This window comes from Anopheles stephensi, chromosome 2 (assembly GCF_013141755.1).
Source record: "Anopheles stephensi strain Indian chromosome 2, UCI_ANSTEP_V1.0, whole genome shotgun sequence".
NCBI classification, from domain to species: Eukaryota; Metazoa; Arthropoda; class Insecta; order Diptera; family Culicidae; genus Anopheles; species Anopheles stephensi.
Window position 1 is genome coordinate 25,917,667 of NC_050202.1, and position 27,733 is coordinate 25,945,399.

A 27,733-nucleotide genomic window follows, 5' to 3' on the forward strand; every position below is an offset into this window, starting at 1 on the left:
AGAAACGATTTTAAACTCGACATTAAATTTAAATCGACATTTGTTAAAAGCACTCTAGCAATTGTTTGACATTAAGGACACTTAAAATAAAGATGCTTAATAAATTCACCTGGCCGATGACAGGAAATCATAACTTCGTCTTTTTTTTGCTGCTGCTGCACCTTAATCAGATTCCTAAACGGCTACCAGTCGCAAACCATTCACCCTGCGGCCATCGTGTAATGGGCGAAAGATTTATCTTCCGCGCGAGTACTTGCATGCGCTGCCAGCAACAACGCTGTGACGGACGAGGCGCCCGCATACGCGGCATATGTGCGATTTGCGTTTTTTTTAATGGCCACCAGCGTGCGGCACCTCTTCGTCCGCCTGCGTTTAGGGCAATTAATTTATATTTATAACTCCGAAAGGATTAGAGTGCAAACGTCCGCCAGGCAGACAGGCGGAAAACGGTGGGGATTTTTGAAATCTATCCGACGCCGACCGACGCTTCCTTTGATGGCGAAGTAGTATTCATTTTCATATTTTACTAGTGTGACCTGATGTTTGACAGCTAGGGATAAGTGGGAGAGCACGAGAGCGAGAACTGGCAGTTGACGCATTAATGATTAATTCAGGCGATTCGCGAGCAGGTGACAGAAGCCACCGTACCGCCGAGATCGACGGGTGGGATAGCTTTTCCGCTGGTCTCGGGGGTCTCGGTGTGGTCGTATATTTCTCGATCGGAGACATTTAATTAGAGCGGCCATGGATTAGCATTCGTTACAGTTGGCGTTTGGCAGGCAGCGAGGAATGTGAAAATGTCGCTTTATATCTTATCACGATCGCGAGACGATTGGTCGATTGATTAGATTGGATGTTGCGTTTGGCGGGAGTTTGTGTATTTTAATTTATTTACCACTAAGGTTGTTCTTACCGGATTTGCAAAATGGAAGAGAATGTTTTTTTGTGGAACTAGAATTAGTAACTTACTTGGGAACTTCTCTTCTTCTATAAGTTCATGCCTGACATTGCTGGCTTACAAGTCTGTTTGATACCGCATAGTTCGATAGTCAGTCCTCACTACAGGGGAACGGTCCAGATGAGATTCGAACCTCGGTCCTACCGTATGAAGATCTGCGTCGCTGTCGCATCGACCACCGGGCTGCTCATACTTGATTCTAGTTCAATCGGGATCCACTAGAATGAATCTGAATGAATTCTCATTCGAATGAATGACTTCAGGTCCTTTCTTTCTCTCAATCTCAACAAACTAACAATTTTGTTGTAAGTAATAGCTCACTATCAACGTGGTTCCCATGCTATCAAGAGCGAGCCGCTGAATAGATACGAAGTTCGAAAATTCACTTTCCCACACCCAAAATTCCACGAAACGATGACTTCATCTCATCTCGCCAATTCCCAATGGGACGCCATTAAAAGATTAAATCCCTCCTTTTTTTTTGCTGCCTTACCGAATGCTGGCCCATTCCCCTTTGCTTCCCCGGTTTTGGTACCGAACCATCGTTTATCAGTTCGGTAATTATCGATATTGACGTGGCCGACTGCCGACTTTCACGTTGGAAGTGTCTTCTCCCGTGCATCGTGCCTCACCATTTAACCATTAATGATTATTGCTCCCAGGGGGGAGAACAGTGTGGGAGAGATAAGTTTTTTTCCCCTCTGTTGCCTTTAGTTCCCTCTAAGACGAAGATGTAACGGCAGAGCGCCTTTAGGACTTGTGAAGAAACAAGTTACAAGTTCATTTAAAAGACCATTTCTTTGAGCATAACAGTGGCCCGGGAAAAAAAATAGTGGCATCGCTCTATAAAGGATAGGATATCATCCTTGATGGTATTAAGGGGCAAAAGTGAATCAAAAGACACCAGCCATCCCACCCTTCCAAGACTTCTTTTCCACCCTTCAACTCCCTGCACAGGATCGAACGCTAATGGAGCGAATGAATACGCTTTTGCGCCCATAAATGGACCCTCGCACCATTCAAAGCGAGACACGCTCAAGTCAATGCCAAGCCAAACCCACCCTCGTTGGACAACACCTCCTTTCCCTCCCCCCTCTCATTCCAACCCCTCCAGCTCTACGTGATCATCAGGTGCAAATCTGCAGTGCCTGCAGTCGAGTTCATTTTGGATTCAATCGCTGCCTTTGGGCATTTCTGGGTCTGAAAAGCGTTGCGCCGGCACACTCGGCCGTGCCATTCGCCTCATAACGCTGCCAGCGATGGCGATGATGATGTTGACCATCATAACGCCAATGCGAGCCGAGAGCGTTGGCATTTTATGTCACCGGGCACTGTTGACACGCTTGCCAATTACATACCATTCTTTGCGCTACCCGTTGCAACCCGTCCGATGGCGAATGGCGTTATTTATGTTCGCTGTAGTTCGCTTGCCGTGGTCCGTGCTGTAGCTATTTCTTTCATTCTCCGTTTGTGGTCCGACCGAGGGACAGAAAAACGTCACCTCGACACCAAATCACCAACTGACTGACCGGCCGGCCACTGCTGCTGCTGCTGCTGGTGGTGGTGTATGTAATTTTACAATTTATCAACACTTTATTAAAACCCAACGCGAGCGAACATGGAGTGTAGTTTTTTTTCTTCTCATCCTTCCTTACACTTTCTTTACCCCCGTTTCGGTGGGCGAGGGAAGAAAGGAGGAAAAGGGGGGGAGAGGAGCAGGAGGCAAAAAGGGGGTTGTTGTTGGCACAGCATAAATAAATTATCAAACACCTTTTGCGGTGGTCGCCTCATAGTTAAGGGGAAGATTATGCCTGTTTGTCTTATCCGTGGTGATGTCCCTAGTGTTATAGGCAACTGCAAGGCATCATCATCACAGGTGCATAATTTAATCCCGCTTGCTGCGATTTTTGTACGTACTTTGGTAAGGCGGTGAGCCTTGATTCAAGCAGCATAGCTGCATAACTATCACCTGTGTGTGAGTGTGTCTGCCTGACAGGTGTCTCGGACAAGGTGTTAGCTTGTGAGAGGAATGCCTTCGTTCGTGGGCTGATTTTTGCACCCTTGCCGGTTTTCTCATACATATTATGTGGCGAAAGGTTGGAAAATAGTATTTATAAGTGATAGAAGCAATAAAGGGGTTGTGGCTCCCCGCTAATCATCATGTTTGATCGCTGATTGATAGGAAAGCAGGAGATCTGATTTCTGGTGGGTTGTTACTGCTCATTAGATAAGTGATTAATTGGCACGCGGTGGTAGTGGCTGGGGTGAAAGAAAAGAAAGGGTTTCCCTGTAGCAATACTTTGTTATGTTTCAGGTGTTTCTTGAGAAATTAAAATATTCCTTACTTTTGCAGACCTAATTAAGCAATTAATCACACTCAGATCGATCGCCCAAGATCGTGTGCTGTGTGTATTGTAATTGCCAAAAAATAAAATTAACATCTTTGAATAATTATAACCTGATTCAGCTGGTCAAACACAATTCATTATGTCTCCAGCCCCGAAAAAAAGACAGTACTTCAAGGTCCCAACGCATAACCAAGCTTCAGCTTTTGCGGACAGGATTGAATTGAATTCGTTTGTGAATCCAGCTCTCCGGACTCCAGCACGACATTACGAATGCATAAAGGACATGCAATGACAACGATGTGTGTGTGTGTGTGTTTTTTTTTGCAACAGCGTGACAGTCGCTTTCAACACGACGTAGGATACGCGTTTTGCATTTTAGATAACGTTGGCTGCAGGGTTTGGTGCCTGCCTTGCGGTGGGACAATTAAATTTGGATAAATATTAATGAACCGAACGTGAAAGATTATGTTTTAATTGAACGAGCGGGCGCGCGCGAACGGATGGGTCATGGGCAGAAACTAATTAACTTTCCGCTTTATTTTTCCCCCGCTTCTTCGCTCACATTTCCGATGAGATGATGAAATAAAACGAAAATTTTAAATAATTCTTAAAAGTCGCGACGAAAGACACGACACATCGCCGTGCTCGTCCTTTAAAGGTTGTTTAATTATAATTGATCAAATTTCCTCACGTCGATCGGACGGACGACGACAGGATAATGAGACAGTGGCATGGCATGACAGCAGCGGCTACACACTCCCTGGCAGGCACCCTGCAGGTTGTGGTTGAGCGATAAAATGTGAGGCACCGGGCACACACGGGAATGAAATGGTCGTTACTCGTGGGGAAGAAAACGGAAACGGCAAGCTGTGTGACTTCTCAGACCTCAAACAGCACCATCTGCTATAGCCACAGCAAGCAACATATGATGTGTAATTACATCAATATTTTTCTCGAAGAGCTAAATAGGAATTTGCTTACTATTTTGTTAAAAAAAAAGAATTCTGCATTCTATTATAAAATAGCAAAAAATTGATAATCCCAACTCAAATCTCAACAAAACACATGTGATGAGCATTTGTGACAGTGTTCGCCTCTCAGATGATCAAGCAGTCCCCCTTTCCCAAAACCAGCTCGGTAAGATTGAGAACTTTTTAACAAATTGTGATAAATTACTGCTAAATAAATTATTAATATTATCCCAGCATAATTTGGGGCAAACGGAGGGGAAAACAAAAGGAAACACCCAGCTACAAACAACAGTACACGGGCAATATTTGTAGCCAACAAGACGTGGATAAAAAAGGAAGAAAAAACACACACACGCAAAAGTGCACCAAATATTACGTGTGCGTGCGTGCGTGTGTTTTAATGTTATTATTCTTTCCTTACCATTTTTATTCGATAATGATGAGCCCCAGAATGATGAGGGAATGATAAATCGGCAATCGGTGTGTGTGTGTTTTTTCTTCGTCTTCTTCAACCGCGCCACGGCCAACCGATCGAACGCACGGACGTTTGTGAAACAAAAAACTGGTTCTGGCGCCACAGCATCGGAAGCAAAGCGTTCGGTCCTGGGGGGTCAAATAGAAGAGAAGCAAAAATAAAAGGAGGAAAAAAAAGGTTGGTTAAATGTTTTTGACCCAAAAAAAAACACACACGAAAGAAAAAAAAATAGAAGAGCGCCTTTAAGCCCGAAGAAACAAATGGTTCTGATGAAAGGAAAGCAAGGAAATGAAGTAGAAAACAATAACAAAAAAACTGGGAATAGACAGCGGGACACTGAAACCGAACCGATCAGGACCGATAGAACGAAAGAAACGGAAACGGAAGAAACCAAAAAACAAAAAACTATCAACGATAATTTATAATACTCAAATTATGTTATTTGTTTAAGAAATTATGCACCAAACTGGGACTGGAAAACAAAGTAGTCGACAGTGTAATCCATCCTTCGGCGGGGAGGTGTTTTTGTTTTTGTTTTGTGCGTTGTGGTGAAGGTGGAAGGATGAACATTACGGGTAGAGGAAGTCCGGGTGGTGGGATTTTATGCGCCAAGGCTGTACGCAACATAATTCCTTTATAGCCGTGTGAGCCTTTTTTTTTAAGTTCTTCCGCCGAGTCGCGGTTGCGAGCGACCCCTGCTTTAGGCGCACCTGTCATCATGACAGTTCCGCTAGCGCTAGTAGGCTTTGCCTTTCACTTTGTTCCGTTTTCTTTTACGAGCGTGCATATTATCGGGCCAGCTTGTTATCCTGTGTTTTATTTCCTCACCTACCGAAACTTATATTATAACTAGCAGACGGTGTGTGTGTTTTTTCTTAACTTTTTTTTTCGATAGTGTTTTTGCCTTACGACGTTGCGGCCTTGTCTGATCGGAATTTTGCTACCTATGTTTAATACTGGTTTTCGTTTGCTTCAATGCTGTAAGGTCGCAATTTTTTGTTGCTGCTGTCCTGCCTTTCATCGGTGGCCTTCAGGTTTGTGGGTTTCCCGTCCGATAGGGAAGCTTATGGAAGCGAACAAATTGCCCACCAGCTGATCGAGTCCCGGTGTGACATCTTCCGCTCGATTCTCATTATGTTGCATCGTATGTGCCGGTTCGATTGATTGAAACATTAGCATTTTGATCATAAATTGATTGCTTTATCAATTTAGGTTTTGCTTCCCGTCCTTGCACAACAGCTAATGACAGTTTGATTTATGTTCAGGCTTCCAATTAAATTTGTCTTTAGCTGAAAGGCGCTCTTCTTGGTGGTGCTTTTATAAAACAAATTTTTTTGTTGTGGTGTTTGTGTGTGCCATGAGCTAAATAAATAGTTCAATAACGAAAACGTTCGTTAGCGAATGTAATTGAATTCGACTGCAGCAGCGGATTCGCTCGTACGTGCCATTCCAATTTAGTGGGGCGAGTCACACCTAGTTCCCAGGGTGGTTAGATTTCAAATGCACACGTGGAATAGGGTAAACGGTTGCGAGCATAAATCATTAGTGTCGTGTTTAATTTATACCTAGATTGCAATATAATTACAACCTGCGTCTGCATGAGAATGCGATTCGGTTTACAATTCCTAACTAGGTCTGGCTGTGGTTGAGTTGCTAACGTCTTAGAGCGACTCTGTTACAAGCAAAGATTTATTTGTTTTAAGGATATAATTTGCTATAATTCTTTGCTATAAAACCTTTCTCCAGCATCAAGTTTCTCATTTTTTTGTAATACTCCAGCAGACGATCGTCACCTTCTGTGTTCAACCTCACCGGGCAGCTCGTCTCAAAAATCTCGGCGATGAGACGCTTGACGCCAAATAATTAGTGTATCGAGGCAAATGTCAGTGCCATAAATCTGTTACGTCCGGTCCAACCTTCTTAACCGTACCACCGTACGAAATTATTATGTTCCCGTGCTGGGAGTTGGGTCTTCGGCTTAAAAAATTCTGCTTCTTCATGCCACCATGGAACGGTTCACCGAGTCTGTTTAATTTTTACCCCATCTCCGGAAAGGATGCACCCAGGACCGCTCCACTTTAAACTACCCTTGGGGCTTGGGGCCGGGGAATCGAGGGGTTTGCACCAATCAGTAAATCAATCAATTGGTGGCCAGTTTGCTGGGAGCATATAGGTTCGATCGATTCGAGCACGGTGCGTGACGCGATCGTCGACGGTGACGCCGATGAGTCGTAAATTATGAATTAATTTCTGCACGCTGGCTGACTTTCGTCCCGAGTTTGGCGTTCCTTATTAAACCTACCGTGGTACAGCAACCAATGGCCTGCAACAGCTGAAACTGTAGCAAACACGTTGCTGGGTGCTTGCGTGAGGGGTTTTCAGGGGTTTTTTGTTGTTGTTTTTGCACGGTCCCGTATGTTGGTTGATGCTGTCGCCCTCGTACTGGTTAATTTATTTAAATGAGTAACGACGTCACGATGTGCGTCCGATGTCCGTGGTGCTGACCTAGTGATGGAAGATAATTGCAGTGTTCAGTTTTTGGCGCGAAATTATTCAATCAATGTAGGACGAAACGACAATCGGATGGTGGAAGTTGCCTAGGTCTTACAACTTTCATTCCCTATGAAGTCTGGCAAGTTCATACAATGAAGAGAAATGCTGTGAAGCACCTCATAGGCAACAGAGCTGGCAGGATTGCCACCTTTCTGTGTATCCTTTTTCTCTCTCGTGCATCCCCTAATTAGGGGGTTTGCTGTGAGGCAAAACAAACAGACGACAAAATTAACACCACTTAAACAAGAAGTGCGTGATAAAATCGGCCACATTCCACACACACACACACCCGTATTTGCATCTCAATTAATCGCTTCGAGCACTTCGAAGAAACGAGGACGAATCCTGGTCAATGTTGACGAGTTGCATTTGCATCGTGGATAAAATGCTAAACAGAAGCACCAACGTTTTGGGCACAAAATTCTTGCTGAGCTTACACTCGGTTGCGTATATTTGACTTCGTTGGGTGACTTTGTTTAAACTAACCAAAAAAAAAAAAACACAACTTTAATGGATGGATAAGAACATGGAAGAAATATGCAAACATGTTAAACACGAAGTACAATTGAGCAGGGAAAACAATGCACACTCCTAAACCCAAACCAAAAAAAAAAAGTTGGCTAAAAAGAAGGAATTAAAAGAACGTTGAAGTACAATCGGGAAAAGAAACGGACAAACCAAAGCAAGCAAAAAAAAAAAAGAAAAATCCATACTAAAATACGCTACCAGACACTGCAACATGAATATTCATAACCTATAATAACTATATCAGCATTACTGCCAATAACAATAACCCAAACAAGCTGCGAGCCTCATCCTCCTAAAACAAAAAAACAAAAAACTCCGGACCCCTTCCGCCGAGCCAGCGGAGGACATTAAGCAGAAACAACAGCAGGGACTCTTGAACCTCTTCAAGGATCCCCTGTAGGATCCGCTTCGGTGGACGGACGGGCGGGTGAAAGCGTATCGGAGCAAAGCAAATAAGCAAACGATGCGGTGTTGGTCATCGATGGTGGTTCATCATCGCTGCTGCGCGTTTTGGTTCGGAGTTGGGCGTGAACCGTGGATATCATCCCTCCTGCCCACGGACCACAGGCCAATATCACGAATTATGATTCGGTGGTCTCAGAATTGCGACGCCAGCATACCGAACGCTCTTCCTCAGTACGGGCACACAAAAACGGGGTGGCCGTTAATCATGGGGGCTCTGTCTCGGTCCTTCTCTGTCTCTCTCTCTCCCGGGTTATTCCAAAACCGGAAGATCCCGTCCGTTTTGGCTGCTGACAGAGGGCGTTGGGGCGCGTTAATCACATGGCCAGTGCGAAACGCGAGCCCGATCACTATCATTCCTTCCAATTCCTCCAGCTACATTGGGCCAGCAACTCGCCCAGACGCTGCTGCCAGAGCTTGCCACGAAAGTCCTGCTGAAGTCTCGCTTCTTCCTTCCTCACGTCTTGCGCTTGCTCGTGTTTGAACACTTTAGGGGAAGCCCACCGTCCGGAAGACTTCACACAGGGACAGGGCGGGCAAGAGTTGGGCGTCGTCTCGCGAAGATTGAGACCCCTCGGGGCAGATGGTGATAATGACTGGCTGGAACCACACAACACCAACCCCAGCACACCGTTTCGATTAGGAGGTCCTGCAGACAAACGCTACGTCTGCACCAGGAAGCGCTAGGGCGAGAGCGCTGGCGAATGGGCAGAACCCGAAGATCGTCTCAAATTGATTTTGGGCTCGTTTGGGCTTTGCTTGTGCTGGGCGTTCGCTTTACCCTGCGCACGGCCGGGTGGATGCATGTTTACTTTCTTAACGAGCCGTTTGCTGTGGAGGTGATGAATTTTCACATCATCATCATTGGCGCCCTGTGCTGTCTTTAGCGTTTTTTTTTTGGAGAAAGGAATTTCTTGCCGAGCTTGGTACCGTTACTGTGGCATTGTTTTGGTGCGTTGAATATCGATGTGTCTTTCGTTCCGTTCGAAGGAATTTCTATCGGAAGGTTAAAGGTTGGTGGAGGCACGATACCGTAAATGTCTTAATAGCCACAATATCTTTCACCTTTGAGCCAGCCCTCCGTAGAACAAATTAGTACATGGTCCCCACATCGGAATGTCTTGCTCAGGATAAAGAGAACAGGGAGAAGATAGACTCCCTATTCCCACCAACAAATCATTTGCTGCCCAAAGCCCCACATCTTTCGACGAAAAAATGGACAGCAATTCATTCACTCTTAACCCACGAAGATCGTACCGCGATCGTACCCTACTCGAAGAGGCTCAATGTGTGGGGCTAGCTGTTTTTTTTTTCTCATACTCTCTCTCTTGCCTGGATGCATTACAAGACACTCCAACGCAACTCGCTCGCGTTTAGACGAGTTCGTGACGACCGAAGTCTATGGAGTTGGCTCAGCGACAGACTCACTAGAAGCGTGGCCTTTGGGCTGGCGCCTTTGCTGATCGAGATTGAGTGATTTCTCATCCCTTTTGCCACCCCTTGCGGTGGAACCCTCGCATCACCTGCCACCACCATCTCTGCCTTCCACCACCGCCCACCTCCACCGCCAAAATGGCCGGTGAAATAATTCAAATTGTTTTATTTAAATACATCATTATCATCGCGACCCGGGCACGTCAGCATCATCACCACAGAAACGTCATCATCGTCGTCGTGAAGAGTTGACCGCGGGTCCCGAACCGGGGCAGCTGGAACACCCCGGTATCGTTTCAATATAGACGTTTTTTCCACTGGCGCCTGCCGAGATGCACGTACGAAAGGGCGTGCAGAAGGGCTGCGTGTGGCGCTAACTCTACAACCATCCCTGCCCTGGGTGCTTGTCCAGAGTCCAGAGTAGCCGAGAGGACCCACACACACACAGGTTGAAAAATAAACATTACCTCCACCGAAGTTGGCTCCTCGATGACGGGGCCCATTATCGTGTGGCGTCCCTTTTGGGGGTAAGTTCTGGACCGTTCTTACGCTGGAGCTGGTCGGAGATCCCACACCGGTCGGGACCCTGCGGGCTTGCAACGTTTCAGTTCAGCCAGGCCTAATTTCGGGACGGTGATCTGCTGGACTCGTTGGAGCTCATTTTCTACCGAGCCCGAGCCGAGAAGTTGAAGGAGGAGAAGGGGGTGGGGAAACGAAGAATCATGATCATATTGGCCAGCCAGTTATAATTTTCCCTCCTGGCTAGTAGTGGTCGTAAACGAACCACCGGCGTTGCCGAATCGTTTGGCTCGTTCGCAAAGCCTCGCATGCACGTCCGGGGTCTTGGGCTTTTTTTTTTTTGAGGTTAAGCAAACATTACAAATTATGAAGTATTCATGTCACGATTTTCTTCTCCTTTTACGTGCTTTTACCCCTTCTTTTTATTCACACTGCCCTGGACTGTAAGCGAAGTTGCATAAAACAAAAGGAGATGATATGGTTGGAAGATCGCTGGGTGGCAATAAACATCAGACAGCGAAAGATCCTAGCTGTTTTTTATGCAAAATTCTTTGGATTTTTTTGCACACAGCTTCTGTGCACTTCAAGAAAATGGAGGATTTGCATTTCAAAATGACACATCAAATGGTGCAATGAGCTGTCACACACAAAAAAAAACCTCCACTCCGAGCAGTTGACATCGCTGTCAAAAAGTGATCAAAGTAAGCTGAAGTTGCGAATCCGAATCACCCGTGTGCAGTGCGAGCTACTGTGTGGATTATCTGTATGGTGTCCGCCCTATCAACGCCACCGTGGCTAATCTTATCGGAACAAAAGCAATTGCACTGTGGCATCCTTCCGAAGCTCCCATCATCCAGCCGTTATCGGACAAGCGGAAGCTGTCTCAAATGGACCGTGAAAGCTGCGGTCGGGTGACAAAACGCCACAAGAGACGTTTCGTGATCATTGATGCCCAGTGTCCGAGGTTCTACTATTTACACACAGCAGCACATTCTTGTTTGGGTGACGCAGTGTTTTTTTCTGTTGCTCTTCTGTTGATGTCCGCAGCTATTAAAACCACCATCGGCCAGATTGTGGGCAAGCGGCGGTGCGTTATCAGCCGTTTGTCGTACGGTGGTCGTTTTGCTTGTCACCAGGGCCATTGACTGGGTGCACTCGGTGCTTTGAGTGAGTGACCCGGGGCGGTCACCTCGACCCGGCTCCAACATCCCCGAACGGCCTGACCTCGCGGACAGTTGGTAAGGTCAGATTAGCACGGTGCAGATTAAACTGCTGGTGTGTGCTAAATAGACAGCTTGTCTGGCAAAACATCGATCCGGTTGGACGATGTTGACGAAGTACGAACATATATTGATGCATGTTTCAATCGTGTTCCTCCCGCCCCGTCGGGCCGCCCCCTATATCTACCCCCAGTCGCTCCCTCTCTCACTCTCTCTCTCAGTCCACTTAACGCTCTAATTAAACCTTCGTTCTGCGATGATCGGCGTACAAATCGCCTTCAGAGTGCTGTCAACCGACGCAGCTTGTCACAGTTGAGCTGTCATCCGCAGTCTCCTTTTTGTCATCAGTGTCATGTGAGTGTTTTTTTTTTGTTGCGTCCACTCTCTCTCTCTTACTACCAGCGTTGAACGCACTCGAATGTGCAATGTGCGATGCAGTTTATCAACGCGTTGGACACGCGTGCACTTGTGTCGCAGTTTCGGATTCACTATCATCATCTCATTAACACTGATTTACGTCCGCCTGTCCCTTGGGCTGGATGGTTGATGCATCCGCTAAACTAACCCACCTCCACTCCCCCAAACGCGATCAGCTTATCGTACGGCCGCTGCTTCCGTTGTTAGGGTTCTTCGTTTTATTTTTCTCTGTCTCGTGTTCTCTGTGTGTTGTAGTGTTTTTTTTCTGACTGTCATCCTCTCACATTAATTTTAATTTAAATTGCTAGTTGTTCGGTTGACGGGGTTTTTCTTCTTCACTACACATCACACTTGTTGTGACAGTTTAGTGGTAGTGTTTTCTTGGAAATTCATACAAACCTTTTTTTTGGGGGTATTTTCGTTAACAAGAAAGGGTGACGAAAAGAGCCTTAGTGATACGAGCGTTCCAAGAAATCTGCCACATACTCTCACTCTCTCCCGGGAACTATTAATCATCTTCCCTGACGCTTCGAGAGATGCAGTTTGAGAAATGATTTTTGTGTTGTTTGTTTGTTTTTTCGGTACAACTTACATACCTAATGATCGGGTTCGTGTGCATGTTAAACCGTTGACGATCGGGATCGTGATAGAAACGGTAGACACACGCTCGCCCCTTCCTACCTCCATTTGAAAATGAATTAGTTTGTCGATTGCTTTTTATTTACGGAACGGGAAATCGCATTTCAACGCATCATCGGTTTATCACGCGAGATAGTGATTAAGTCATATCGCGCCACAATCACACAACTGTCCGTACAGACAAAGCAACATGAACAGCAACAACAAAAAAACACACACACTATTCGAGAGGCCTCGGAAAACTCACCTTCCGGTCATCTCACGCCATCGCAGGCCGCGTCCGGAACTCGTTTGACACTCTACTCACGCTTGTTGACGCGCTGGTTGGCTTCCATCGTTGGTGGCACTGCTTTGATTGGTGTTAATCTGGTTATAAAAGGGGCAGATTTGTTTTTAATTTTTGGTCTTGTTTAATGTAGTTTTTTTGCTTTGCTTTGCTTTGCTTGCTCAACCATGCAGCAAGTTGATGATTGTACGTTGTTTGTATGGTTTGATAGTTGCGATTAAAGGGAGCAATGAGGAAATTAAATCGAAGCTTTAACGGATCGTTTTGTAATGGGTTTAGTTATATTTGTACATGGTTTTTTAAGGAATGATGTTGAGGGGAAACAGTTTAAGGTGTAAAGATTAATTTCAAAAGTTTACAACATGATGAAAATGCGGGTGAATAAACGCTTTCAATAATGGCCGTTAGTAATTCAGCGTTCATTTTTATAGCACAGTTTCAGGGGAGCAAAGCAAAGGGGATATTCATTCCGTTAATTCATTAAAAGTTCATCCTGATCTGATTCATTTTGTTTAAATAAATAAAAGATTACGTTAATGACAGGTGTCGTATTTGTAGCATTTGTTAACAGAAAATCTTTATTTTTAAAAGTGTTCTGTAAAATATGATATATATTTGGAAATTTTCTGCTACTAGTCGGTGAATCCAATTTAATGCTCATTTGTATACCATAGTCTAAAATATGGAGTTCATCACATTATTAATGTCATAATTGCTGACCTGTTGAGCAGATCAAATTCATTTTATCAACAAATAACTACAATTCAGTTCACTACATTTGCTTTTAGAAAGAATAAGTAATTTAGAATGCTTTAACAAGGGAAGGACTTGATTCAATTAGAGTTATCAATAGAGTTTTCTTCGTTTGTTTTGAAAATGAAAAATCGAAAGTAGTAAAAGAATTCTGTAGAAATCACCAACACAAGAATGACTACCATTACTAGTCGTTGAATTCTATTTCAAGCGTTCATTTATACTAGCAAAGTTGGTCATAGGAAATTCATCGAGCTAGTCACTTTGAGTTCATTCAATCAAACGAATTTCATGCTTTTTTTAACTATTTTTTTTAATTATTTTTATAAAATCTCTTTACTCAAAATAAAAATTTTGTTTTACTGAAAAGAAACCCACACTACGGCAAATTACTCTGCTCATCCAGCATACCATTATATGTGTGAAAGACGGGTTGCAAACGGTGCACCGACGCGTGCACTATAATTGGCAAGCGTTAATTATGATGCAGTTTGGCAAACCTCAGAGTGTTACAAAAATTAAGAATCTTTACACGTTTGCTTATTCCCAAGCTTTAGTGGGCAACTAAAATGGCAGATTATTATTCCCACCTGTGAAGCACATTAAGCATCGGCTCTCATCCGAACTTGGCGGGCTGTGTTTGTGCTAATGCACCCCTTAATAAGAGCCATTTGTAGGCACCTCAAAAAGCCTCCCAAAAAAAAAAACCGGGGATGATAATTAGTGTGCACGGCGTGGAAATATTAATAAAAACCACCAAATAATTGCATCTTACTGTTGTGAAGCTTCTTTTTTTGGCAAAAAACAGCTACAATGAAATAGAATATTTGGATGCAATGAGGACAGGTACCGGGTATCGGGCTTTCCGGCCGTGCAATAGAGATGAATAAATTACATTTTTTGTAAAAAACCACGGTGCCATGTTACCTGTTACAGACGGTTACAAATAAAGTTCCGAACTAAAACACACAGTTAGCGTCGTGCTTTCGGGGAAGCAAAAAAAAATTATGCTTTCCGTGTCGAGGATTTTCCACTATCTGTTCTGTTCGTTCTCCACCGGACCAACGTGTTGGCGTGAAAAATGATGAACATGCGCTAGCACACACTTGATTTATCGCCGTACAGAAAGCTTCTCGGATTTATCACCTACCTCGCGAGAGTGGGATAAGGCAAGGCAGCTAACAAACCAACAATATTAAAACGCATGTTGACCATCGCTAGCTAACCGCGACGGGTCTAACGGGTAACACAAAAGCTTAGCAAGAGGTATCCACCGTTTGGCGTTTGGGCATTTTTCAAATCCCACGAAAACCGTCAAGAAGCGATGGAAGGACCGCCGCCATCGTCTCGAGCGAGCGAAAATTTAATTAAGACAAAAACACACACACAAGCCCGAAAGGGGGAAAAAATCAAAATGGATGGATGAGAAAATTCAATCCAAATGGAAAGCTCCAGACCACATCGGACAACAGTTGAAACTTAGATTCAATTTGGCCATGTTGGAGCCAAAGCCCGGAAGAAAAGCATCCGTTTCACCCCACCGTTTGTTGCTCATTAAACAAACAACACCAAAACCACTGATACTGAAACCTTCCAACGGGCGACTGTGTGTGTGTCTGGAGGCTCACACCGGTGTTTGGGTGGGGGCGCATGGATCACAATAATTTACGACCATAATAATGTACACATTCGTATGCCGGCTACCATCGCCCGGCCCGGAACACAAACCCCGAAACCGGTCACTCCATGATATAATTATCATGAAAAGTCTTTGGCGCGTTTTCCACACCTATAAAATCACTCAGCGGGACTCGCGGCGACTGCCCGGAAGATGATTTCCGACGCGATATGCCGCAAGGGTCGTCCGTGGTGTGCGTGAACCTACGGCAGCTAACCTCGGACTATGCCCATTCTTCTGTGAGGGCTCTAACACCCTTTCCGTGTGGAGGTGACTGTTCCGACACGTTGTGACGGTTAGCTTGCTCGAGTGGGAGATGATCAGCTTCATTCGGGCGGCCATTTTTTCTAGACACTTAACCTAACCTAATAATTCTCGGTCGGTTGCGGTGCGTTAATTAAAATATTCCCCAAGAGGAATCGGATTAGAAGTTCTACAGTTCTTCCACCTTAATAATTCCTTGTGCGTGGAAAAAAAAGAACAGACCCCATCTCCCGATAGGGACGATAAGCTTCCCACAAAGTGTACTAAAAACAACTATCTCGAACGCCACGCTCAGTACAAGCAAGATGGGCGACCGATAGCTCGGGGTGCCGAAGGTGTTGCCAGCCGTTTGTTGCTGGCATTTTGGCGTCGTGTGAGCGTAACCAGCCAGGCGTAACCGAACACTCGCGTACTCTAGGGTGTTGATGGACCGGCGCTCATGCCCACCGTGCCCAAAATATTTTGGACCGGGCCGAGGATGGAGTCGCTCTGTCGGGAGTGTTTAAATTTAAGCTTCGAATGGATGATTTTATGAGGTGCACCACACCACACACTGCTTCTGCCAAGATTTCCCCTTTTCGTACAAAAATAAATTCAATAGACACCTTGAACATGCGTTTTGCTGATGTCTGTGAGACTGGGACGAGGTTTAATGGCCACAGCGCCATCTTGTGCGCCGGTGCGTCAGACGATGCGTAGTGAAAATGGTGTAAATTACCGAAAAAACTGGCCCTTGCAGTCGGCTTGGTTCCGTGTGTGTATGTGTGGTTTAGACATAAATTCTGTTTGACGGATTGGTGTTGTCGCACCGAAACGCACGGAAACGCACTGCTGACACGGGTGAGATGGTTTTATGAAGCTGAAGTACATTGAAAGTAAATATTCAATTTCACCACACACGACACGGCGATGAGAGAGTGGTGATAAAAGTTTGGACGAGTCCTAAAAGATATTTTCGCAAACATTACAACTAACTACCAACCACAGCTGCGTTGAGCGATGATTTTTATGATGTAGCATTTGAAAAGAGTTATTGCTTAATTGTTAAATCGTTTGGGGGCCGCGCGAAATGATTTATTTACGATTCATCATCACTCAACTGTTAGAGAAAAGCAGAACACTTACGGAACTTATCCTTCTTATGTCTCATCCACAGGCAAATGTTTCCGCAGATGAAGTTTCGCGTGTCCGGCCTAGACGCGAAAGCAAAGTACATTCTGCTGCTCGACATTGTGGCGGCGGATGACTACCGGTACAAGTTTCACAACAGGTAAGTTATCGTGGATGGAATTTTTGAAGAAGTGATTCGAACTCCCAGCGAATGCTCGAAACAGATTCTAAGGGTTATTGAAGAACTTAAGTGAAGGGAATGAAGCATTAACTATTAGAGAACTTAAATGAACTGAATTAAGTAAAAAGTTATGTAAAAGCTTTAATATGAAAAGAACATACCTGATACGATAGGTAAAATCAGTCGCAGATGATTAGTTTACAGCGTTTTAATAACGAGATTCATTTTAGTTCATTTCATCGTTCATTTTGACATATTGCCAGCGATCATTCTCTTCTTCTTTCTTAGCGTAACGGCTTCTTAGGTCATGCCTGCCATTTTTGGCCTACTAGACTTATTGATACCGCATAGTTGGATAGTCAGTCCTCACTATGGGGGAACGGCCCAGATGAGACTTGAACCCCGATCTTGCCGTTTGAAGACCGGGGCTCTTTCGCATCTACCATCGGGCCGCTTTCCAGAGATCATTATAGTTTGTAAATTTTCAGATTTTGCCGCTACTAAAATGCTAATTTTCTATCAGAATAGGTCGGATCAGGGGAGATCGTTCTGGTAAAATTTGAACACTCTTTTACTTCAAAAGGCGAAATAGGTCTCAGAGAGCCAAAGCCTCAGTAAAAAGATAATTAAAAAAAATCCCTTCTACTTGCCATAGCCTCCTTATTCTAAACATGAAGCGAAAGACAGATTTTAGCTGTGGAGAATTCAACCTGCTATCCTAAACCCATATCTTAGTCGATCATGCTCGTTCAATGCTGTCAATGCTGTCTATTTGCTTTATATCGGAAATTCATCCGTTTTTTTTCCTTTCTCTTTTTTCCTCCCCCAGTCGGTGGATGGTGGCAGGCAAGGCGGACCCGGAAATGCCCAAGCGCATGTACATCCATCCGGATTCGCCCTCGACCGGCGAACAGTGGATGCAGAAGGTGGTCTCGTTTCACAAGCTGAAGCTTACCAACAACATTAGTGATAAGCACGGATTTGTAAGTACTCAATCTTTAAAACAGAGTTTTCGGTCGTTCATAATGCACCTTTCTTCGTCTGGATGAATTACTGGCGGTTGCCAAAAGAAATGGATTTACGAAAGCGATTTAAAGAAAATCGTTACTAATCGAAATGTTGTAAAATTCGCCTGCGCCTGTCACTGTGTGTGGCGGCGACCTTATAAAATCCCATTAAAAATAGATAATGAAGTACGAAACACCAGAAGTCTGGGGTGGGGGGGAGAAAAACCCAAACTCCAGTAGCGACCATAAAGAACAAGCGGGCAAGTTGTCGCACGTGGGCATTAATGTCCAGTCGGTCGGTAAGGTCAATGCGGATGACCACATCTAACGTGCCATTAAACCCGCCATGGGTGAGGGTGAGGGTGTAAAAAGAAAGCGCATTCGGTCGGTCGGAGGTTCCGTTTTTTACGATGGTACCTTGTCGGCGATTCACTTTGAACTGATGCCGCCCTGTGTGCGTTAAACCTCTTGCCCTGTGTTTAAGACCCACTGTGTGTAGCTAATGGAAGCAGCATCACCACTCTGGTGCGTTTGGTGGCGTGAAGGTGAAAGAATAGGGTTGTTGTCCTCCTCCCTTAATCTAAGCAACTACGCGTTCAGCTTGATCGTCACGAGTGAAGGAAAAAACAGAAAAACCCAGCCTCTCAGTACATCCAGAAGCACCGCCACTGAATTTGCGCCTGGTTCAGTGGATTGATTCCGTCGTCGCTCATCCTGGCTCTCAGCCTCCAATAATCCATTCCCGAGCAGCAAGCAAACAAAGTAGTTGGCCTTTTTGTGTGTGACAATTTTGTGTTTTCTTCCTCCTGCTGTCCTCCCAACGAGATCACGGTTGTACGATTAATTGTGTTTACTATCGCTAAATAGTACGCCTTAATCGTCGTCTGGAAGCATTTTCGGTGTTGGCCGCCGCCGCCAGAATCGCTTTTGTTGTTGCGGTAAGATGAAAGGTTCAGCGGGATGGAGCGCTGAAGCCTTATTTACACGACAATCAAACGCAACTGGAGGATCGGTTGGTTTGGGCCTGTCTGCTGGCTGTCTGGCTGGCTGGAACGCGCCATGGGAACGCGGATGAGCATGATGTGATCGGTAGTTTGTGGATCTTTCGTTTAATTGTGTTACGCTGGACGCTGGGCAGCGTTTGTCGTGCGTTAATTGAAGTGCGCGGCCGCCTGCGAATTATCGTCATCAAAACACAATGCGCAAACTGATCCGGGCGAATGATTAGCGTCGCTAAATGGTTGAATAATATTTGATTTGATAAATGTTTGATTTCGCAGTCGGAGTAAAGCGAGTGAATGGGATGACGCTTGCTTAGTATGTCATGGAAAGGCTTTTTATCTGATGAACAGGGGTTGGTCCGTCAAAGATGGCAGATGTAATTTTTTTAATTTTTAGTTCATTTTTATGAATATAAAATTTTGAAAAAAAAGAGTTCGAAACGGGTATTAATCAGCTACGGGAATAATCAAGTCACGGAAACCTGAAATACCTGGACAAGCCCTATCATAATTGCAGAGCCAAACAAAAAGAAGAATTGAAAAGTGAAATGCAACCTTATCTATGAGCGATATAGTCCAATATTTTTTTCCTCCTTTCCTTCCTTAAGTCCTGTCAAAACTCAGAGAAATTAAATTACTTATGTCATACCGGGTATCAGCAAATTAATTTAAACAAAATTGATATTATTCTGACCTGGCATTGTAACTAAAAATTATGCTCAAGATTAACAAAATGTTACCCACTAACTTCCCTTAGCTGTTGCTTGCCATACTTTATTGACCACCACTGTCGCCCGGTTTGCATCGCCAATAAAATCCGTGTCAGCTTCGCTTCCCATCGCCATCACACCCGGGCCGGCACTTATCAAAGGCTTACCCGATGATCGTTCCGCAATCAACAGCTTCCGTAGGATGAGCTGCCGTACGAGTTTATTATTTTTCGAACGAACTGTTTACTACACAAAAACGCGTCTCAAGTACGTCCCGATCCGCAATCAGTGCCCGGGATTACGGAGGGAATTAAAAATTATTCACCATCAGCGGTCGTAAACGTAAACATGCGGCCCCACCGCGCTGGGACGGAGATAGTGGTGGTGATGGTGCTGATAATGTTGGTCATGGTTTTCGCCTCCCGAAGAGCTCCCGTTTTGGTGTGCCAAATTTGTCTAAATGGCCTGTCAGGCCGTTGGATGGATTGGAACCCGAAGCGTACTACGCCTACTGCGAAGAAGCCCCGAGATGGACAGTGCAAAAGCAAACGTTCCAAAGCGAACGCTTTGCGGACGCAAATAATCAAACGCAAAAAATGAAGGAGCGCGATACGGGCATCGGTTTGGCCGGTGAGACGGTCTACGGTCCCTCCACCAAATCGGACCTAATCGCGGCCGTCGAAATCAAACGACGCTTGTGCAAACAGCCTGCTCGAGCAAAAAGGCGTACAAATAATAGACCATCGTCGGTCGGGGCTTTCGGACGCGAGAGAACCTCGACGAAGCTGATGGCTTAAAAACAAAAAAAGAAACTGGCCGCAAAAGCGTAATTAAAACAAGCGTCCGACATAATGGATGATAAAGGCCGAGACGTTCGCGGCTCGATTCGCGGACACTGCGCAGGACACACGAGAGGATCTCGTCTTACTTTGTCGGTTGCACTGCATTGATGTTTTCTTTGATTTGTTTTGTTTTTGTTTGGCGCACTGCTATGTGCCATGTTTGATGGATGGTTTAATTTGCGGGTAGAATAGAAAAGCGAAACAGCATAATAAAAAACTCATCATCATACACACTCGCGTCGTGTCCAGTGAGCTGATTTTGATAGTGAAGCATTAGACTACCGGTAGCTTTTGCTACCGGGTTTGGTTTAGAAGACTTGTGTCAGCGAGTTGGACTAGTTCGAGAAGCGATTGGTTTTTCATGTAAATTATCTGCTAAGCAAAGTCCATAAATTGTTCACCTGTCCCAATCTGTCACTAATAAAACTCATCCTTACGGGTGCAGCTTTGTAGGTGATGCCCATCTTCTTACCTTCCTAATTATCGACAGCTGGACAAACCCTGGATGTCACACGCAAACAGAAGCAAAAAAAAAGGTAGCTCTGTAGGTCTGTTTTTTTATGGTCCCCGCTGGAAGATAAAGGAAATTAGCCCTTTAATAATAATGAAAAAAACCTCCCGAACCTTCAAGTGCCTGTCCTCAGGACCTATTCGCCTTCGAATGGTTCGCCCTATCTGCGGTAGCCGAGAAGCGCAAGCGGACATTGATAGTGAAAGTAGCGATAATCGGTTGTTTTGGAAATTATTCCGACATGCCATTAATGTCTCCGGCAGACCGCCCTCACCGCCAGCTAGGTACATCGGACCGATAAAGGACGACCAAAGGAAAAAAAAAGAAACAAGTTTATGTACATTGTGCCTCTGTTCCCCGGTGGCATCTGGTCGATGATCAGGTTTGCTTGCTCGAGTGACATCGATCCGAAGGACGACCGCAAAACGTACCGCCGGAGGATAAGAAAACCGAACCGGCTCCGGAAACGGTTCACTGGCTTGCTGAGTGACAGAACGGTGGACCACTGCTAAGACGGGCCACGGTCTTACGGGTGAGAGAGCCTGTAGAGAGCGGCGAAGAATTGAAGGATCCTTGCCTTGCTAATGTCATGTTCTTCGGGCATTGTATATCCTTTTTGGAGGCGAAAAAAAATATCATCTAACTCACCAAATTCGTGCCATTGGAGAGCTCGAGCACCGCAGGAAGTCGGTGGTGATGCGTTAACATGCTTAGCAGCACCCAAGAACCCCGAGAGTCCTTGGTCGCGATTTTCCATCGACGAGTCGGCATATAGACGAGCACCGGAGGTGCATAGTTCCTTGTTCTTGAAGGTACGCGGCTGCCATTGCCCGGCAGCCGAAAAGTCCCCTCGGGGGCGATATGAAGGAGTCGTGCTAGTTCTTCCTCCTTTCGGCAAACGGTTTTCGCACACACAATGAAATGTTTTAGAAAATTAGGAATATTATTTAGACATTGATCCCATTGTTCGCTTCACGAACCCCAAAAGGTACTCTCTCGACTTCGACTGCAACGACCGCTTCGTCCTCTCGGGGGAAGGATGCAATGAGTGGAACCCCGAGGGCCACTGTGAGGGTCTCAGCATCGGGTTGGCACGGTAATTGAGTCACCCGCTTGGAAAGCTGAATGTGTCCGTGTGTGCCGGTCGGTAAAGTACAAACAGACGCGCGCGCTCCCTGATGGCTCCTCGGGGGCAATTGTGCTGAGCAGTAGCAGCGGTGGTTGCTTTTTCGGGGTGTATGTAGCGAGGCTTTTGTGGCATCGCTACCGGTCGAAAATTGGCTTGGAAAATCTGGGTCGGTGGTTCGGTGTAATGGGAGAGGTAAGCTCTCCTGAGCTCTCTATTGTGTCGGTAAACGGTTGACTGAATTTGCAAGAAGCGGTCTCGCTGCTGCTGCGCTTGAGCAGGAATTCTATTTAGATTTAGACGTTTCGATAACGGCGAACGAGCGGGTTGGACCACAACCGCAGCTAGCAGCGCAAAAAGAGAGCAGTTTTGTGTGCTCCCTGTCAGTCGGAGTGCAGTTGCGCCGTGGCAAGGGATAATGCAATGAAGGAGGTCCCAGCCAGGTAAAATTTCGCGGTGCGCCCTGAAAGGATCGTACAAATTGGTGATGGAATTGGGCGAGATTAAGGACGAGCGAGGATCGCTTCCATTATCTGCTTTGGCTGGAAATTGAATGTTCTGTGTGATGCAGTTATTTAAGGGTCGCTTTGGGATGGTTTGAAGGGCGCTGACAGCTGGCAAAGCGATAGAGATGTCGAAAGGGATCACTTAAGATCAAGATTTTTTTTTGGGTGCTAGACAAGAAATATCTATAGACAGTGGTTTTCATCAGTTTTTAGTACAACTTTGAACGTTTTAGTACACTTTCTTATTTGAGCAGCTAAAGATGGAATTCAAATAAGATAGCAAAACAAAGCAAGTGTCAAGTGTCGCAGCCTCCCGACCGACTGCTACTGATCTGATCGATTCTTTGTGTGGCAAGAATTGCCGACCATCCCTTTCAACCCCGAGATGCATAAGTACATTAAGGCTAGACAAATAGGCAAACAAAGCTTTGCTTCCGAGAGTTGTCCCTCTGCCCAGTTTCCCGGTTTCTATTTGCCGTATCATTACTTCCTTTCTTTGGGGGAGGGGGGGTGGGAGGAAGAAGAAAGAAACCCTCCATCCCGGCGCATCCGTTCAATGCAGCGCGAAGGCAGCGCCAGGTGCAGTGAATGGACGAGTAAAATGGGTGCATTTCAATATTGACTTGTCACCTTCCTCTTGTGTGTCACACCCTCTCGCCCGGCCCGGTTGGGTGGGTTGGGTAGGCGGTGGGTTGAAAAATGAATCTTCAGCGCAAACAAAAACCTCTCTGTCTCCCCCCGTATGACAGTTGGCCTGTTTTGGGAGCAAGTCAAGTTCTACGCAATTCATCATTCAAACACAGTACTGACGCTGACGCCATATCGTCCCCGTTGGGTTAGGGGATTTTCGAAATCGGAAGACGCATGCCGAATGCGTTGTTTTTTTTTGCTGAGTCCCCTCGGGTTAGCCGTGGAAGCGCCATTTGGGAGCCGTCGTGTTGTGTAAATTTGGTTAGGAATCGTTTCTGTTTGCCTGTTGTCAATTCTTTCCCTTTTTTTTGTTTTGTTTTCGGTGAGACTGCTGTTGAGGCTGACTGTGGCAGTAGCCGCGCTGCTACTGCACTTGATCGCCGCCGAGAGTGTGTTTGATGTTTGCTAAACCTTCTCTGGTAGCAGCAGCAGCAGCAGAAGCTTTCTGAGGTGAAATGTGTTTTTGTAGCGGTCGGTCAACAGTTTGGTGAGGCTGGAATGGAGATTATTACTGTGGGATTAAGTCGTTACTGAGCTACTTTTCGGTAGTCAAACTCTAGATAGTTGGAGGGAAATGCTTGCAAAGAGACTCAAGATATATCATCAAGAAGATGAAAAAAGTCGTCAGGATCGACAAAACCTATTTTCCAATATTATTTTATGGTCAATCCTCAAGAAGCAAATTCTCCAAGCACTCTTTTATTCCTGAACACAGAAGACACTCATCCGGTGTGATTTGTAGCAGTTGGTCAACAGTTTGGTGAGGTTGGAATTAAGATTGAGTGCGCTCAAGTCGTAACTGAGGTACTTACTTCGGTAGGAATTCTAGATAGCCTTCAAGAGATTCGAGAGATATTTTCAAGAGATTTGAATAAGAGTTCAGGATCAAGACAACGTTTTTCCAATATTTTATTGTAGTCCATTCTGAATATGTAACGTTATTCCCCTAGGACTCTTCAATTCTGCAACAACAAAAAGGACACCCACTCCCCATTGTGGCTTTCCAGCTTCAATCCCTTCACTTCATTAGCTTCAATCAAACGAAACACGCCTGACAACAGTTGAGCTTGATGGCGCGTAAAATTAGCCCTACATACTGGCTGCTGCACACACGCATCCCAAAACACCCTTGAGTGCCCGAAATTTGGCAAACCCACGTACGATAAAGTTTTTTCTACGATGTGGTTTTAAAATTAGCTCAAATTATCCTTTTCTGCTAAACCGTCCCTACACACATGAAAGGCGTCGACACATACGCACACGTGATCCGAACCACTCGGTCGGATGGTTCCGCAACAAAGGACATCTTAGGACATCACACACGCCCGTACGCTTATTTCTGTCCAAAAACCAAACGTTCTCCAGTTCGCTCTCCAGTTCGGGTTCATTGGAGCATGTAGTTGGCACTCGTCCTTATTGCCTGCATTAGGGATACGAACGGGTCCGTTTGTCCCAAAGCGGACAGCTAGCCGTAAGTGAGTACGGAGCGCTGGAAATAGAGCTACGGGACGATCGCTTACCGAGCACAGCGTAGTAGAAGGATAATCGCTTCGGTTTGGTGAAATCTTGATGCCCGTGGGCCTGCACACTTCACTGGTTCGGATCAAAGGATCTTTTGCGCTTCGGTCCGGGTGGTGGTGGTTGTGGCGGACGCGATACACCTCACCCGGAGACGGAGATTTTATTTGCGAACAGATACCGACAGAATCGGTAAGAAATCAAACAGATTGGACCTTCGGTGTACGGTCCGGACCACGTCCAGACAATCGGAATGGACGATGGATGTTTGCGACCGGGTCCAGTGCTGCTCATTAGGTATGCCGCACCGGTAGCCATCCATATTTATAATAGGGCCAATTTTCTTCATCACTTATTCCGGGTGACCATACGCGGGGGGGGGGGGGGGGGGGGGGTTTGCGGTGTGCAATCATAATCACGATCACGAGGCGCGAGTTTGGGGTATTTTGCATAATGTTTTTTTGCGGCCGAGTGTCGAATTCAAATCGGCGATCGGAGCCGTTGCTTAAGAATCCGTCCGGCGTACACGGTCGATACGGGGATCTGTTCTTTATTGCATAGCAGAAGACAGCAAGACGTTCTCTTCTTTATTATTTGAAAGATGTCAATCAATGGCACTGGACACGTCGGAGGGAACAGATTGAATGAAAAGAGAGAGAGAGAGAGTTCCAACAATACCTTGTGTCTCGAGCGGTTTTTGCTGGCGGCTTCTTTTTAACGAACAGTACCGACCGTCCGACACCGCACATCATTCATAGAGTGCCGATCTAGCATGATATTTCTTACGAGGGTATATCCAAAAAAACAAAAAAGGATCCAACTGCCTAACACTCTCCAAACATTCCACACTGACTCATCGCCAGGGGATTGAATCGCCAAATCGGTTGTGCTCGAAACGGGGAGTGTAAACCCGGTGTGTCCCACCGTGTCCCGGGTTAACGCTAAAACGTTAACACTTCGTCGCGTTTTCAAGTGACATGTAAGCTAATTCGAATTTGTGTACAGATTTGAACTGGGCTGGAAGTGCCCGCGCGGGGCTAGTGAGCGCGTGAACACTGCCGCAGGAAAAGGAAGATAATGAAGTCTTCCAAAAACGATGCCGCGCCGACTTTGCAATGTCGGATCCATGGCCCGATGGGCTTGGATCAAACTGGACAGGCGGGTGTCGGCTTTTGGAACATGCTGCCGTTGTTGTTGTTGCTGTTGTTAATTTTTTATGCCCCAAAATTGGTCGATGGTCAGAAATGGGTTGGGGAGCTCCGGTAGGCACATCTCGACCTTCTACGGAGTTGTTAGTTTTTTTCTTTCTTTTTCTCTCTCTCGGCTGGCGGTACTTCTTTTGCGTTGTGAGGTGACTGTGTGCAAGTTAATTTCACGATTAGCGTGCAAAAGGAGAAACGAGGAGACAGGGAGAGCGGTGCGATCGGGTGACGGTTCCGAGCCCAGCCATTGATGGATCACATTAATCTTCCGTGGGTGTGCTCGGGATGGATGATGAATATGCTTTTCGGCTTATGTTGCTATTGGGGATGTTTGCTATAAAACTATCGTTTCCAAGAGTAAAATGTTTGAAAGTTGACGATGATAAAGATATTAAATCGAAGATACAAAAATCTGTATGGACGATGTCTAACCTAAAACACTCGTCTTGAAGGTGCTATAATGAACTTTGTTTGACTTCATTTTTATAGCACATCAAATTTCCTCTTCAATCTTCCCCTCTAATCAGCTACTTCAACTCAAAACTGTCTTAAGAGACAAACTCTATTCTATCAAAAGCATTTTCCCGACCGCTCTATTCCTTGTTTTCTATGATAAGATCTTACTTTGATCTTTCGGTGCTTTTCTAACCGTTCCGATCTCGCAATGGATTGTCAAGTCAAGTTCCGGCACTATCGGGACTCATAACCCAGCTTAAACCTATTTATCGCTTCATCCCTTTGCGGTCAGGCTATTTTTATCTAATCCAGTACCACTTGACGTTTCCCGGAAGTTGTGCTGTAGCTGTCAAAAACCTTGTTTTCCCACCTTGTTCCATCCTTCTTCTTTCTACAATAATGATTGATCGTCACAAGAAAAACAGGCTCAAACTAGGGATTAAAGACAGTTTGGATGGGGCATGAAGCGCTACCACGGTAGCCATTTTGTTGCCGCTTTTTCCGTGAAATCGTTATCACACCTCGGGAATCTAATTAACCCCACACATACATAAAACTACCACGGCCATTCATAGTATGGACCCTCAATGGTTTTTTACGGTCCCACAGAAAGTTGCGGCCGTTCCAAGACAGAAAGCAAGGGTGGAAGATGCTAATGAGCATGAAGGTGATGCGTTACGCGTAACGTCAGTGCGGTCGGATGTGCATGAATGAAGGTGCCTGCTCGCGCACACTCACACAAGCAATTGCAGGATGCATCGACGGGATGCGTACGCGTGAAGATTATTAAACCTGACCGAAATATTTCTTATTATATTCCATTATTTCATTCCCTCGCTCACACACACATACTTGAGTATTTTTCATTTTAAAAGCAAAGCAGAACTCTTGACGAAATTTTAATACCCATCATTATCGACCCGTAAGCACCGAGCGGGTGGGTTGAATTTTATATTAAATGCGAGCCAATTTCCTTTCCAACCCGAAACAAAAACAAAACACCACCACAACTAACCAACCAGAGGGAAATGCGATGCGATTCCCACGATCCGACACCGTCGCCTGGAACAATGTGTCAATAAAAGTGTGATTTGAAACGTTACGTTAAGCATTTGTTGGCCCGTTGTTTTTTTCGTTATGAGCCGGACGGGTTCCCTATAGCCTGTAATAATAAATAAGCCTCATCGAAGTATGGACACGTAGCTGGGGACCGACAAAAAAAAAAAAAACGACCCGCGAAGCGTTAGCAGGCGCCCACGGAAACACAAATGCTCATTAAACGTTACGGATCGCGTTCGGTACACTCGCGCAGGGCCGTGGTGGGGCCAACCGTTGACCACCTTCCAGAAACAAACCGCAAACAAAACC

General features: G+C 45.5%; 1 protein-coding gene across 13 annotated transcripts in view; it reads left to right on the forward strand.

Moving 5' to 3' along the window:
- The window catches only part of LOC118505936 (optomotor-blind protein), a 132,211-nt gene that overhangs the window by 25,145 nt on the left and 79,333 nt on the right, over positions 1-27,733 (forward strand). For all 13 annotated transcript variants that reach the window (XM_036042447.1, XM_036042442.1, XM_036042449.1 and 10 more), the window contains exons 3-4: positions 16,662-16,775; positions 17,626-17,779. In XM_036042447.1, the coding sequence (XP_035898340.1) occupies positions 16,662-16,775; positions 17,626-17,779 (268 nt within the window). The remainder of the gene's footprint in view (positions 1-16,661; positions 16,776-17,625; positions 17,780-27,733) is intronic.